The sequence below is a fragment of the Aptenodytes patagonicus genome, chromosome 8, assembly GCF_965638725.1.
Source record: "Aptenodytes patagonicus chromosome 8, bAptPat1.pri.cur, whole genome shotgun sequence".
NCBI lineage: Eukaryota > Metazoa > Chordata > Aves > Sphenisciformes > Spheniscidae > Aptenodytes > Aptenodytes patagonicus.
This window is the reverse complement of record NC_134956.1, coordinates 20,359,925-20,375,680: the sequence shown is the minus strand read 5'-3', so window position 1 is coordinate 20,375,680 and position 15,756 is coordinate 20,359,925. Positions and strand designations below refer to the sequence as shown.

Here is a 15,756-nt window from a genome sequence, read left to right as displayed (position 1 = left end):
CCCACCTGCTGAGGGATGTCCCCAACATGCTGCAGGATGGCCCCCCAGACCTGCTGAGGGATGTCCCCAACATGCTGTGGGATGTCCCGCCCAGCCCTGCTGCGGGATGCCCCCTACATTCGCGGGACGTCCCCCGACCAGCCCGGGGACGTCCCCTGGACTGCCGTGGGATGTCCCCCGGACCTGCTGCGGGATGCCCCCCACCGCCGTGGGCTGCTCCCCTCTCTCCCCCCGCAGCCGCGGAGACTCGTCCCGCGGCCGCGCACCTGGGCGCGGTGGGGCGCGCGCGGCGGTCCGCGGCCGCGGCGCTGCCAGGGCGGGGGTGACTCACGCTGCCGCCAACGGCAGCCCCCGGCTTTATAACGGCTGGGGCGGCCGCCGCGCCCGGCTCCGCTGCGCCGCGCTGCGCCCGCGGGGAGCGCAGGGACCGCGGCCGCGGGACGGCACCATGCGGAGCTTGCGGGGAGCTCCGCCGCCGCCGGTGCTGCTGCTGCTGCTGCTGCTGCTGCTGCTGGCGCTGCTGCTGGCCGCGGGGCACGGCGCCGTCATCACCGGGGTGAGCGCCGCCGCACGGCACCGCGCGGGCCGGCCGGGACCGACGGCACCGACGGGACCCGCCGCCCCGGCACCGGCAGCCGCAGGCGGGCTGGAGCCGGGCGGGGGCTCGGCGGGAAAGCGTGCCGCGGCGGGGGCTGCGCCGGCTGCGGGGAGCGGGGACAGGACTTGGGGGTCCGTCTGCGGTGAGTGATAGCGGGACGTGGGGGGCCGCCCGGCATAAGTGATGCCAGGACATAGGGGAGCTCTCTCTGCCGTGAGGGATGCCCGGAGCTGGGGGTCCCTCTGGGGTGAGCACTGCCCGGGCTCGGGGGTCTGTCCGGGATAAGTGATGCCAGGACAGAGGGGTCTCGCGTAGGGTGAGGGGTGCCCGGACCTGGGGTCTCTCTGGGATAAATGATAACCAGGACGGGGAAGGGAGGGCTGTGCCAGGGGATGAGAGATGCCAGGGCTTGGGGGTCTGTCTGGGATAAGCGGTACCGGGACGTGGGGGTCTCTCTGGGGTGAGGGATGCCCGGAGCTGGGGGTCTCTCTGGACTAAGTGATACCAGAGCTTGGGGGTCTCTGGGGTGACGTCTTGGGTGAGGGATGCCAGGATATGGGGCGTCTCTCTGCGGTGGGTGATACCAGGGCTTGCGGGTCTCTGGGGTGAGGGATGCCACGGTGTGGGGTCTGTCCCTTTGGGGCGAGGGATGCCTGGACTCGGCGGGGGGGTGTCCCCAGGCTGGTCCGTGAGCGTGCAGAGGCTCCCGCTGCTTCTCCAGGGCTGGAGGCTGCCCGCCCTCCGCCCCCCCGCCATGCAGCCCCCAGCCCCGGCTGCCCCCAAACCTGCCCCGGGAGAGCCCGGCTCTGGGCACCGCACCTCCTGCTTGTGCACCCTGAGTTCCTCCAGCTCCTCCGGTCCTACCGCTTACAGGGCAGGCACCGGTATTGCAATCATCGCAAAACGCTGCTTTTTTTTTTTTTTTTTTTTTTTTTAAGTATGACTGTGCTGCTTTTTTTCTCAATAGCCACCCGTTGCAAATGAGTCCTCTGTTGTTATTGTTGTTTTTAGGCTTGGGATTTACTTTGGTTGTGAAAATATTTTTTTTCCAAAGACGTTATTTAACCCAAGGTGTTGCATCACTCTTAAGTAAAATGATTTTTTTAGTGTTTGCTTTGGATTAATAACCCAGCGCTTGCATTCCTTCAAGAGCTTACATGTCTTTTGTAACTATCAGAAGTTGTACTCACAGCAGCAGATTACTCTGTGGCTGTCCAGGCTCCTCATCCGAACTTCACTGAAGTTCATGAAAGGGCTCGTAGGCATTTCTCCGCATGTCAGACCGGTTCCCAGGACTGATAAATGTTCAGAGCAGAGAGGGTGAAGGAATTTTTTAATATTTGAGAATTTCAAGTTCCTTTTAAGCAGAAATATTTCCAGCAATGGAGGACCAGTTTATATAAGTCTGTTATTCCAGTTGTGGCTACACCTTTACAGCATAATTAATCCATTAAATAAAGTAATTGTGAAGCACTGAATGATAGATGAAGGACAAAGTGCATTCAAAAAGTAAAAATAGATTAGAACTAGAAAATGTTACTTTATTAACTATTGCAGTGCATTTTTGCTTAAACCACTTGGAAGCATTTTTGGCTTCTGACGAACAGGCAAATCTCAGGCGAGAGCCGATGTAGGTGTTCCCGTTCCCATCCTCTGAGCCTGAAAGGTGCTTTTCCTTTGCAATTTAAAGACTTGATTCAAACCTTCCTCACTTCAGTGGCGGTTCGTGTGTTGACTTCAGTTGGCTTTGGAGCCGGCGTTTCACCCGGGATCTTTAAACTGTGTTTAAATGGGGTGCTGAAGAGGAATGTCCTTCCTGTTGTGTCCTGTGAATATTAGGAGTATTGGTATGAATTACACATTGGAGATAAGGTGTGGGCAGGAACATTTGGGTTGAATATTTTCAGAACTTGTCATACATTTTTGGAAGGGGAGTCTTAAAAGTTCTGCCAGATGTATGTATGTGTGTGTGAGTTTTAAAAAGAAATTGGTCAGCACAGTGTATGCTGGCTAGGACGTACTCAGGTCTGTTTTGTGGCTGAGTGGTACTTCACTCCAGGACCAGTCCCACGGAGATGGATGGGGTTTGAGATACGGTTGAGAAAAAAAGGGTGTCGGGAGCTGACTGGTGAAGAATAGCAGAGCCTGTGACTCCAGCTGAGCAGTGGATGCTGGCGTGCCGGGGGCAGCCGAGATCACTGGACCTGCAGTTTTTGTGACTAGAGCAAAATTAGACCATTAGAGCACTTTTTTTTTGAGAGAGAGAGAGAGGTTAGAAAGTAAACCTTATCTACCTGGCAGCCTGTAGTGGTAGTTTTACGGCCATATTAGTCTTATAAGTAAATACTCTGTGCGTTTGGGCTCACCTGTAGCATAGAGCTGTCTGCTTCGTTAAATGTGTGTTTAGGAGGAGTGCTAGCCGTTTGGGTTACACACGCTGTTTAGTGGCTTGGCCCTAATGCAACAGCTTTTTCCTAAGTTACTAGCCGATCTGTAAATACGTATTTTGGTCTGGCTTCTGCCGGTTGAGCTAGTGTAATATTTACCCAGTAGAGTACAGTCTAATGGCATTTATCATGTAAATCCCAAGGTAAGATCTGTAAGCTTTTTTCCTCAAGCGAATGTTTGTTCTGATACACAGTTTTCCCCAGAGTCATTATCATCTTTTATGTACATTTTTACAAGTTGCCTGTTTAGGTACTGCTGATCAGTGCCTTTGGTCTATCACTCCTGCTGTCAGACATTAACAGAGAAGTGAGTTAATCAAGCTTACCTTTGGGGTGTAATCAGAACCTTTAACTAATGGAATTTCTTGTTGGAGAAAGGAGATTGGCTTTTGCATTAAATTCATATAATAAAAAGTCTGATAAGCTTTTGGTTAAAAAATAGGCAAAAGATGTGCAGTAACCTGTTGCCAAACCCTAGCATGACAATTGCTTTTCATGGTTTCTAGTTTTTCAAACATACCCAATGGTTTGCATTTTGGTTTGTGCTTATCTAAGCTGTATTGGGTAAGTGGCTGAAATATTCCCCCCCTCCCCTTGTGGGGGGAATGCTACCACAGTAGCATTTTCTTGGATGTGGACACTTATGCAAAGCTTTTTCTATTACACATTTAAGATGTATTTTAGTTACATGTAATTCTAGATAACAACCACAGAATCCATATTTAAACTTCTATTTTAGCTACTTCCACTTGGACTTCCCTAATAAAACTATCATGCAGTCTTGCATTTGCAAAGGCACTCAACCATAAGATATTATCATAAGAAACCAGAAGGAATAGTTACTTAAAAGTCTTTAAATTAATGGATAATTTCCTATCTTAGCTTCTCCATAAGACAGGATTCTTGACTGTTTGGTACGCTTGGTCCTTGTACTTGCCTGAGCTCACACAGGCTCTGGGAAAGCAGAGTGGGACGTGCCACGGTCCATCAGTGCTCAGAAGTTGGGACTGTAAATCACTGACAGTCCTGGGTTCGGCCCTGAGCCGCTCCGTATGTGGTCGTGGCTTTAAACAACCTGGGCTCAACTCTGAAACGTGCCAGGAGCCTGTATGTTCAGATCCATGGGAGACACAAGTATTGCAAATCAGCCTTAAATCTTGTTTTTCAGCCCTAATGAGCCATGGTAACTTGTGGGGTGTCAGAGGCAGCTCTTGAGCACCTGATCTGTCCTATTTATGGAATATATTTATTATTCATTTTGTTTGCCTCATGCTGTATTGAACTCCAGGCCTGCGACCGAGACCAGCAGTGTGGAGGAGGGATGTGCTGTGCGGTTAGCCTTTGGATCCGCAGCCTGCGAATGTGCACGCCAATGGGAAATTTGGGAGAGGAGTGCCATCCTTTGAGTCACCGAGTGAGTACGTCACCAGGGGGGCTGTGGGACCAGAGCTGGCAGGGCAGAACTGCGCTGTACGTCACACTGCATAAAAACGATACGTGGTGAAAAGGTGGGGGAACATCCCGTGCATTACAATGCCCAGCCATACGCATCTGTATGGAAATAGCGCTGAAGGTACCTACGTCAGGAAATACATTACTGTCAGAACTGTGCTGAAGAGAATCCAAGGATGAAAATAATACACGCTTTTCAGTTTGTTTTCTTATTAGTTTGTTGTTGCTGTTTTGCTTCATTACACGATCCAAAACAGCCTTAGCAGTTCCCAAGCCCAACCCTGCCAATGCCTACGCGCGTGAGCAGGGGCGTAGCAAACACCACCGACCTCAGTGGAACTGGGCAAGATCCCATCACAAGCATAAAAACGGCACCAGCCGGTGTTGGGACACCTGGCGCATCACTGCAGCACGGTCCCTGCCATCAAACAGCAACGTCCAGTTGCGCTCCAGAGGCTGAGAGCCACTTCAGGAGCCATTGAGAAACTGTTGGCACACACTCGTATTTGAGAAAACTCACCGCAGGCTCTCTTTGCTTCTGTTCTACCTATTAATTTTGAATATATATGTATGTATACATATGCACACACATGTATAACACACTAGTTATATATTAGTACATTATTATATGACACACTATACTATTAATATAAAGATATTAACAAATACATTTATTTAAGGATATGTAATTATGTACATGTACTATGAAAAAGTTTGTTTATTTCTAAATAATACAATCTGTATACAAAAGATTGAATGGGATGTTGCCACGGAGCTTGAGAACCTGGTGGTCTTCAGAGCCATCCTCAGGAAAGAGTATGGCCCGAGAGTCATCACATGTGAAAGACACCACGGCAATAAATTTAGATTATAAATGTGCAGCTGGTTAGCTGCCTCTCTCACTGTCTCATCTAACGCCTGGCTTCTCAGCTCAGTATCTATGGTTTATTATTTTCCCAGTTTTAGGAAGTGCAAGGCTCTGTTCTATTACAGTTAAATTTTTAAATCTTCTGCTGTGATGTTGGGAACCAAATTCTCTTTTTTACTATCTAGTGTAGCAAGTTTTTCTTGTAAGGGCTCTTTACATTAACAGGAGTCTCAGGATAGGAGAAATTGTCTTCTAGGTTTTTTATGACTTTATTGCTATTGGGTAATAATTTATACTGTCTGATATATTTTAAGCTAATTGCCCACATAATTACAATCAGAGAAGACGCCTGTCCACCCCAGACTTGCGGTCACAGCCACTGATGTTTATCAGCTTTATGAGGTTAATTTTAGATTTAGATTCCTCACCCCACTGCTCTTCATGACAAACACAAAGTAAACTGATTTACTGTAGTATGTGAAATTAGGTATTTTTAAGGATGGAGAGTTTGCTTAATGGTTCCTCTCCCCTAAATGTTTGGGTAGGGGGCAGCTGGGAGACCAGTTGCCCTCAGCACCAAACCTTCCATCTGGCTGCAGGTCAGGTACAAAGGCACCACCATGGCCACGCCACCGCCTCGGGGACCTCCAGAGGGGCCTGGAGATACCCTGGAGGAGATGGCTGCCGGTTGGGTTTCCACCTTCTAGTTTCCTTCTCAGCAACTAGATGACGTTGGCTTGATGCCGTTAACAATCTCCGTTGGCATTGCAGAGGCAGGGTTTGCAGGCAGGAGGGCAGGGTTTGCAGGCAGGGCCAGGCAGGTGAGGTTTGGCAGGTTAGCAGACAAGAGCTGGCAGCACGGGGGTGGCTTCACTGCCACTGCGCACCTTGCACATAATCCCCACATCTCTCCCAGGAGCTCCCTTGTTTCCTTTTCACCTCCAAACTCCCATCGCCCCGTGCTCATTAAAACCCAGTGCTGGGCACACGGCGTGGCAAAGCATGCACCGGCTCAGCCGGCATCGCCAGCACCGGCTCCAGGCACGTGGGCTCTGCCTGTGCAGGCAGAAGCTGCACGCCCCGGCAAGGCGCCTGTCCTGCAGAGCTGTCACCCGCTGCCTGTCCCCAGCCAGGTGTGTTCTTAAGCCACGTCTTCAGTGTGGGAGTCCTGCTGAAATGAACGTTTCCTTGCAGCGTGTGTAATGTCTTGAATAAATCACTTGAGCTGTCGGAGGGCTGAGAGGTACCTCTGAGTCGGCCTTACCAGCCCGAGAGGTGTGATTCCCATGGGGAGTCCCTGGCACCCGCGGTCGGTGGCCTCTCCGGTCACGGGGCCGTGGCGGATGGCGTGGGAAAACCCACGGCATCCCTCGCTCTGGGGCTGCTCTTCAGACGGTGCCGGGTGGGCGGCTGGCGCTGGCCCAGGGCACCGCAGGCAATGTGAGCCCCCCGGCTCGCCCCCCGCACTTGGCGGGGTGTCACTGGGGTCGGGCAGGTCCTTGGCGTGACGCATGGAGGAACATGTGGGACTTTCTCCCTTCGACTTTCTTAAAGAGAAAAATTGCACGCTGATAGAAAGCAATCTTGGAATATTAAAATTGCAGGCTCAAAATGCCCATAAATCAGGAAATGAGGGAATTAGGGCTGCCCGCCCTGCTGGCAGTGGCGGCTTTGTACCTCTGTGCTTCCCTCGCTGCATCCCGCCGGATGCTCAGCGCACGCTGCTGGCTGGCAGCACTGTGGCTCCCGGCCATGCCGTCCCACCGGGCTGTCCCGCTCGGCTTATGTGCTGGCGGAGGCACGGCTCCCGTAAAAGACGGAGCTTGTAGTCAAGTTGTTAAAGAGTGTCAGTGCATGTGCATGTCATGGCGCAATTAAATTTGTTTAATGCAGTCCTTATGTGTGCTCCCTGCAACACAGCGTGGCTGGAGGAGGGTGGGATGAAATGAGAAACCTCTGCCCGGTGGTGAGGGGATCCTGCTCAAAGGGAGGTCAGGTGAGATGACCTCCAGAGATGCCTTCCAGCCTGAATGACCATGGGATCCTGCGGTTCCCGGGTCCTGTTATGCGGCTGACAGGCTGCTCTGTGCCATATGGCAATGCAGGAATCAGGGCAAGCAGAAACCCCTGCACGGTAAACACCGCAAAACACGATGCTAAAGGCCACTGTAGTTTCACAACAGATGCCTTTATGAAATTGAAGTAAATGCAGAACATGTGTCACAGATGTAGATTTACACAGCAACACGGAATGTTATTTTTTGCTCTTAACTGCGGCTTAACTGGGAAATGCAACGGGGTTGGCTTTGCCATCTGCTCTCCGGCCCCTGTGCTGCAGCTCGTGGGGATCTTCTGCCATGGAGGGAGGCGGGCAGCGTTCCCCATATCTCGGCTGTTCATCCGAATCCGTCCACCCCAAGCACCATTGCCTGTGCTCCCTGTCCCTGATGTCTGTGCTCTTTGTCCCCAGGTTCCCTTCTCTGGGCGGCGGATGCACCACACCTGCCCGTGTCTCCCCAGCCTGGCCTGCGTACGGACTTCTCCCAGCAAATTCAAATGTTTACCAGACTTCAGAAAAGAAGATGTCTTTTTTTAGCAGGAGCCATTCTGCGCTAGAAAGAGCCACTCGATGTATTCTTTTTCTTGTTATTGTGACAAACAAGGTACTTGCCAGGGGAAACCCTTTACCATACTTTCCTGCCTCACCAACATTAAAACTGGAGATGAGATACTGTGCTGTAGTGGCCAAGGTTTTCAGGAGGGATTCACGGTGGCGGATGCTTTCATTTTGGGGTGAGCAAAATGACACCTGCTAAAGCAAGACTGCTTTCTGAGGGCAGGAGCTTAACGATTTCTGAACCGTCTCATGGTCTTCATGGTTCCAGCTTAACCCCAGAATGAAAACATCCAAGATTATTGCCAGTTTTGGAAAATTTTGGCCACGTTTTTACACTTCGGAATGCCTGAATTGAACTGAGAGTTGAATAATTGCATAGTGTGAAGCATATGGCGATTGCCAAAAAACTGTATTTACATTACATTTCATATCTTTATTAATATAACTGTATTTGTAAGTTAGGCACATCTCTAGGGTAAAAGTTTAACCAATAGATGTAGTTTTTACACTTTTTAAAAGTGGCAGGTGGAATCAAAGCATTTCAATATTCAAAGCATTAAAAGATTTTGTTATTTTAGTATTCTAAGATGAGAAGAAGTTGTTGTTACTTGAGTTGGTGTAAAACTACCTGATCATCTCAAACTATGTATTAAGATGTAGTTTATATTAAAAAAGGAACCCTGAAGTTTATTGTAATGGGCTGCCTGACTTCTTGTATATGTATCAAATTTGCTGTGTAAAAATTCTGTATCAGAATAATGGCACTATATGATTTGATTTATTTTAATATTATAACATTATTTTGTCATTGTGGTTTTCCATTTTTATTCAGTGTAATCTGTTATCACATACTTGATTCACCCAAGCTAGCAGAGCTCCTTATGGATAGCTTAGCAAAAGATGATATGCCTCTGGCTGCTTTTAGGGAAACTCAGCAGTTTACAAGGCATGAACTCCTCAATCAAGCTGCAGTCTCAGACGATGGAGGAATCTTGGTGTAGCTAATACAAGAGGTTTTTCTTGGCACATGCCTCAAAGGATCAACTTTAACCCGGCAAACATATAATTTGTGGGTTTTCTATGAAATACCGTGCAACTTCATATTTACTTGTCAGTCCCTGGAGCTGGAATTCCAATAGTTTGTGTGAGTTTCACACATTTCTTGCTCTCAGACATGCAAACATATGCTGGAACTGGAAAAGTGAAGTCATTCATCACTCAACAGTCAGTGCTTTGCTGATGATGATGCGGGGGGGGTGCGTTGAGAGAAGTTAGCACACTTGTATTAAAGCAAACACCTGTATTAGAGAAGATGAGAAGTGTCCCAGCGAGTTTACCAGGTACCTTCCACTAGGCTCCACAGCCTCCCTGAGGAGACAGAAAGGAACAACTGGATCTGCTATTTGGTCAGATCCTTGTGGATCCTGCACACGTTAAAAGAATAAGTGTCTTGAGAGGTAGGATTGCATCCTCCCAACTCTAAACAGCCCAACCCCAGGGCTCCTGCTCCAAAGCCTATATATTTTGCTTCACCCTTTGCAGTGGCGATACAGCAGCTGTGCAAGTGATAACAGACTCAGGTCCTGTAGGAAAAAAAAAAAAGAAAGTCTGAGGTGCCACCAAACGGTAATTTTATATGTGGTTTGCATTAATGTGATCAGGTACAAAGTGCCTGTATTAGATCTGAAGCCTTAGAGGAGCTCAATTCTAACCCAAAGGGCTGGATTGTGCTGGTGAAAGACCAGCTCATTCCCGTGCTAATGCAGTGACCTGTGAGCACTGCAGAAATTCCCGTAACCTGGATTTAAAAACAAACCCAAAACCTGATCCTGCCACTGTCATTTAATAGTGGGGCTCCTCAAACACCCCGTGCACCCACACAGTCTGAGTCTGCAGAGGAGGAACGCACTGGGAGCCTGGGGGGTGGTTTTCTGTCCATGTCTATCAATTTAAAATTAGCTTAATACCATGGACTTCAATTTACACTCAAAGGGAAAATCAAGAAGGCAAATAGAAGCAGCCCAAATGTGTATGTGTCCCATCTCTTGCTCCATTCATTTTTACCAAAGCACATTGTCACGGTGCTCAAAACGATGAACCGTAGCAGGAAACGCCAGCCCTGCTTCTCGTCTCCCACCGGCATAAATCACCAGTGACTCCACTGAAGGTAATAATCCTGGTTTATGTCGTTGTAAGTGAGTGGAAAATTATATCTGATGACTGCCTTAGACCTGCCAAACTGAACTCCTAGGAGAGTTTATCAGACAAGAGCAGAGCAACTTTGTAGTTGTAATTTGTGCCAATTAACTTGTGGGATTAGGCATTTATCTGGGTAATGAGGACAGCCCCAATTACATGAGTTCAAAGTTCACACCGTATATAGGAGGTCGCAGTACTGGTGTCCTGCAGACACTCCTGGACAGGGCATTAGGAAGGTGCTTCTTTGAGTGAGACGTTATCCTGTACTTGCCCCCGAGGGGCTTCTCCACACCTTCCCCGCTGTCGCCGGAGCGCGGCTGCTGGCGTAGAAGAGCTAAAGGCAAAACCTCACTGTCCTACTTCCCCACTATATTCACTTGGCAATCATTATTACCACAATTCCCCTTTTAGTAATTTAATTCTTATTAATTGACACTCACAATGAAGGTTAGTTGATTTGAGAGATCATTTTGGAAGGAAGATTAAGCTTTTGCATCCCAATTCTTTCCTAAACTCTGTCCTAATCAATTATCTTTTCTCCCATCAAAGGGGAGATTTCCTAACCCAAGCACACTTGCAAAGTCCCTTTAATTTCTTTCTGCAGTGGAAGGGGGGGGGGAAACTCCTTTACCTTTGCTTTACAGTGATAATAGGTAAACCAGTGACCACAAGAAGTATTTCAAAACGTAAATGGCCATGCATGCCCCTCTGCTTTTCCCTTGAGCCAGCTTTTGACTTGAGGGGCACAGCAAACTCGACTCAACATGACTGACGGAAAAGGCGGCCAGCCTCGCGCCAGCTCTGCCATGAAAGGCTTTCTGCAGACCCCTGCGCGGCTCAGTTTGCCTCAGCATCACCCTGGCAATAATCCCAGGCCAGGAACAGCTTCCCCGCCTGCCTGGGAGGAAGGGAGGGGGGCAGGCCCTTGCAGGAGAAATCGGACGAGAAAAGAGAACAAAACTCTTGCAGCCCTGGAAATACCTTCGTGAAAGGGAGAAGTCTCATTCTCCAGTACACATAGCTTGTTAAGAGAGAGCCTGGTTTAAACACTTTCCTTTATTCACTCCATTTAGGAGTTCTGTGCCAACATTTGGTTTAATTTTATTAATATTGAAGTATTATTATTAATTATTAATAGAAATGTGTGCATTAATTTTTAATATTATTTTAATATTGATATTACAGATATGCTATAGAATAATAATGATATCACACCAGACTGTAGGAGTTTCCATGTTTATTACCAGATTTTGGGTTAGCAGAGAGCCATTTCAGGAGAGGACACCACAACATATAGTGAGTTGCTGCCTTAATTTGATTACCTGCTTATAAGGAAAGGTGAAGCAAGGTGTTTCAGGTTTGTGGGTGCACAGCTGGCTGAGCAAGCATGCACCTGTAAGCCTGGGGGGCTGGAGGGAAAGCTCTGCTGCTCAGCAGGAGAAAACCCAGCTGAAGCTCAGCTTCATCTGCATTCTCTGCCCACAATTCCCCCCTGGGAAATTTTGTCATTTAAAAAAAAAAAAAAGTTACAAAATCTTTGAGGGGGGGAGGGGGAGACACAAAATAAATTCTCCTGGTTGTGTGGCACATGGGACTCAGATCTGCATGGGTGCTTACCTAGGAGACAGGTCACCCTAACCACAACCCTGGTTTTATAGGAGGAGTAGCTGAAGTGAGGCTAGTTGATATAAGGTTGAAGATCATACTGGTGGTTGAGAGGGCAGCATGGAGTAATACATACCTGTATGGTTGAGCTCTAAGGTAAGAGATAGGATTAGGGTGGGTTTTATTCCTTTGTAGGAGAACTAGAAGCTTTAGGCTCCTTGTTATCCTGAAACTCTAGTGTGTTCAAAGATCTTATAGTATATCTTGTCAAGAAGTACTTTGCTAATTTGCCTCATCAGCATAGTGTACCATAATGATGTATGGTAACAGCAAGCATGAGCACAGGCTGAGGTCCTCACTGATGCCTCCCCTGCTGCAGTAGCTCTCTGATTTGTTATTACTGCACAGATAGATATTCAAAAGAAATAGAAGGTGCTAAGAATCCCTTGACTTAAACAAGACGTCTCAGGAATTTGATCTTGATGATGTGTAACGTGTTTTCCAGAAGGAATTAGAAAATTGCAGGAAGAGAAAAGACTGTGCAAATACAAGAGGATTTTGATAACAGCAAAATCAATGTGCCTTTCTCTAGTACATAGATATGAAATGCCAAACCAGCGGGGGTACAGCTGTTAGACTAATCAATAATTCTGAGCACAGGAATGGAGAGGAGTTTAATGCACATCAAACATACAGCAAATCACCTATCATTTCTCAAGGAGAGTCTTGAGTGCGGGCAGACCCAGCCGAATGCAGTAGGATACATCTCAATGATTTGGCAGGGCAGATTCCCCTGTATGATCCAGCCACCTCGGAGGACGGTGGTAGCCTTTGGGCCGCTCTGCCCGGTCATCAGGGCTGGGAAAGGCTGAACGTGAAGGGCTGAAGCTGAGTAAGCCTGGGGCACTGAAGGGAGGGTGGATGGCAGCATGTCTCATGGCAAGGAGTACAACGCAGGGTGACAGCAAAATGTGCAGGAAAGGAGGAATGAGCAATATTACCATATAGCACACTTTTAAACACCCCTATGGCAGGGGTTTCTCAAAGGTCTGAGTATAAGACAGCTTAGTACGGGGGGGGGAGGGAAATGAATGCATGCACAACGCAAAAATGATAGAAAGTCTCCTCTGCAAACCCCAATTTGCCTGGGAAAATGGGTACATGTTACTTGTGTGCCAGGAGTGCCCAGAGCATCCCAGATTGATGCTCCTTTGTACCATGGCACCAGATATCAATGTGTTACAGGCATGTCCCTGTCCCCAGAAGATTACGAATCACATAGACCAGATGAAGCATGTGTCTGTGCTGTATGCAGGGTGTACCTGCACCGCTGCAGCCTGAGCTATCCTGGGATGCATAACTCTCCCTGCGCTGTGTCCCAGCAGGCGGCATGGGAAGGATGGGCTGTAGCTGTGTCCCTGCCAGCGTCCCACAGACGCGAGCGCAGGGACCCCCGCGGGGCTCTGCATTGCACCGCGTGGGCAGCGTATCTCTTCCCGGGCTGGGAATCCCACCCAGGCCTCCCAAACCCCAGCGCCGTGCCTCTGTCACAGCATTGCAACATGTGGAAGGGATTAAGTCTGGTTTTAAATGTAATGCGGCCTTGTAAATCCCAAGCCTGTAACGCATTTCAGAAGCAGGCTGAAAATATGGCCTGGTTCTAGCCAAGCAAGTAGGGCTGAGCCTTCTTTATTCACTTTTTCTTTTGTACATGTGAGTGCACTCATGTCACTTCATGCAGACATTTGTGGGCTCTTTCAGCGCAAATGGGCAGCCGCGGCTCTTGCTGCAAAGAGTTCACAAACCAGCAAAGCTGCTATTAATTTCATGGGGTGCAAAGCTGGGCCCACCCTTTATTTACTCCTCTAGGCTACACTGGACGCAGGCAGCAGAGCACATCTCTAACCGCTTTCATGGGACCTGCCAGAAAGGCCGGCTCAGGGAGAGGCACTGGTGAGGCAGCTGCAAGCATGCTCACTCTTTCCAAAAATTTCACTGCATCCTGTCAAATTAATAGATTTTTTTTTTTCCCTGTCCAATTTCTTCTCTCACATGGGTGAAACCTTGACAGGAAGGTCCCCCACCCCTTCAAATTCAATGGCAAAACTTCCTGACTCTGGTGGTGTCATAATTTCACCTCCCTCCCCTCCCTGGTTTCATTAAACTCCCCAAAGTCGCTATCAAACCCTTCACACATTGCAACAGCCTTCAACTATTTGGATTTGGTTTACATCAGCACTTATGCTCAGACAGATATTGCACAAACGGAGAGTAAGAAGAAGTCTGTCTGGCTGAGAGTTTAGGATCTACTGGGGAGGAAAATTAGCGGAGACCTCCGTCCCCACCGGCAGCACTGTGGGCAGGTCCTGCAGAGCCCAGCTTCTGCAGCATCCTTCACCGCCCTGCTGGGAAGCGCTTTGGTGATGCTCAGCCTAAACGTGTCCCTCCTTGCTTTCACACCATGGCTCCGAGCTTTACCTCTGCCTGCGATTCTGCTGGCTCCTCGGCTCGGGTGCCCACGTTCTCCCCCTTTAGTCACACTGCAGCTTGGCTGAACATATTGCACGTTCATCCGCCTTCCTCCACACCCAGATGTCTCCTGCGGCTCTGCCGGAGCTCGCTCCCTGGGGCAGCTCGACCCCGCGGGCACCTAGAGCTGGTCCCTCTGTCCGGGGGCCGCTGCCGCCCCATGGCACCCAGGGGACCGTCCCCTCTCCTCCCTCGCCCTTGGCACAGCACACTGGGGGACCTGCTGTGTAGTGTGAGTGTGCAAGGCCTAATGAGGGAGGAAAAGGAAAAAGCCCAGTTGATTTGCTTGACTATCAAGCTACTCAACAGTTTCCTTTCTATCACCCTCCTGCAAGCACTCAGTGACAGATGGGGACAGATTGAGTGGTTCGATGGAGTGAGGTAATATTCCACTAAATCATTCCTCTTTCTCTCACTGTCAGAAAGCACCCAGACTTCAGCCCTTCCTTCTGAATCTTCCTGTGTTTCCCTCTGTGGATTTTTTTTAATGACAAAGCCATTTTAGCTCTACCTCTGCTAACATTTCTGAGGGAAGCAAGCACTGTATTTATAAGGTATGATAAAATGGGTGTTGTAAAACAGTTAGCAAAAGGAAGGAGTGAATCACCACGAGACAGAGAAGGTTCTGGTGCTGTTTACTGGTGTTTCTGATTTCTTTTTCTCCCTGCGTGCCCGGGCTGAGCCCCAGACCCTGGCGCAGGGACCCCGGCTGGGCAGGCAGCAGGCTCCCAGGCAGGTGTGCCGTGGGCAGGCACGCAGTCTCATGCTGCACGTCTCACAGATGGAGGATCCATATTTTTCCCTGGGTGATTTGTTCCAATGGTTAATCATCCTCACACAAACACAGGATTATTTTTTTTAATGACACACCAGTAAATAACATTCAGAAACTTTAGGACAGGCTTTCTCTTCACCAGGCGATCTCTTGATTTCTGCCTACTCTATTAGCGCTGTGATGACTGCCTAAAATTAACTGGGACTTCACAGCTTCCCTGTGCCCTTGCAAGACTAGCTTTGAACTTGAAAGCCTCCTACACAAAGTGCTTTGCGCTATCAACCTGGTCACGGTAGAGGTGAAAAATGTGGCACTGAAGAAAGTGGCTTTCCAATAAATACATCCACAGTACAACCATGCATGACTCAAAAGATCAAAGGCAAAGTGCAAGTACTGAGGTCATTAAACATGAATAGAAATACAGAAATGTAAAAGCTTGCATTAAAGGCATAGCTTGACTTTAAAGTTAAGTGGTGAAAGCTTATGTAGTCAGTGATTGTTCACCCGTGATAACGCTCTGCTCTTGCCATCAGTAGTTCTGTGCTTTACAAAGGTGAGTAAGAATAATTAATCATTTTTCAGATAAAGTACTGAGGTATGGGGCAGTTAATGACTTGCACCAAGTGAAAATAGGCTCAGAGATGCTCAGCATCACCAGCTTTAGGG

General features: G+C 48.7%; 1 protein-coding gene across 1 annotated transcript; it reads left to right on the top strand.

The window, feature by feature from the left end:
- Positions 1–448: 448 nt before the first annotated feature.
- On the top strand, positions 449–7,997 carry PROK2 (prokineticin 2). Its single transcript, XM_076345878.1, has 3 exons — positions 449–556; positions 4,334–4,459; positions 7,836–7,997. Exons 1-3 carry the CDS (start codon positions 449–451, stop codon positions 7,959–7,961), a joined length of 360 nt encoding a protein of 119 aa, XP_076201993.1. The 3' UTR covers positions 7,962–7,997.
- The last annotated feature ends 7,759 nt before the right edge of the window (positions 7,998–15,756 follow it).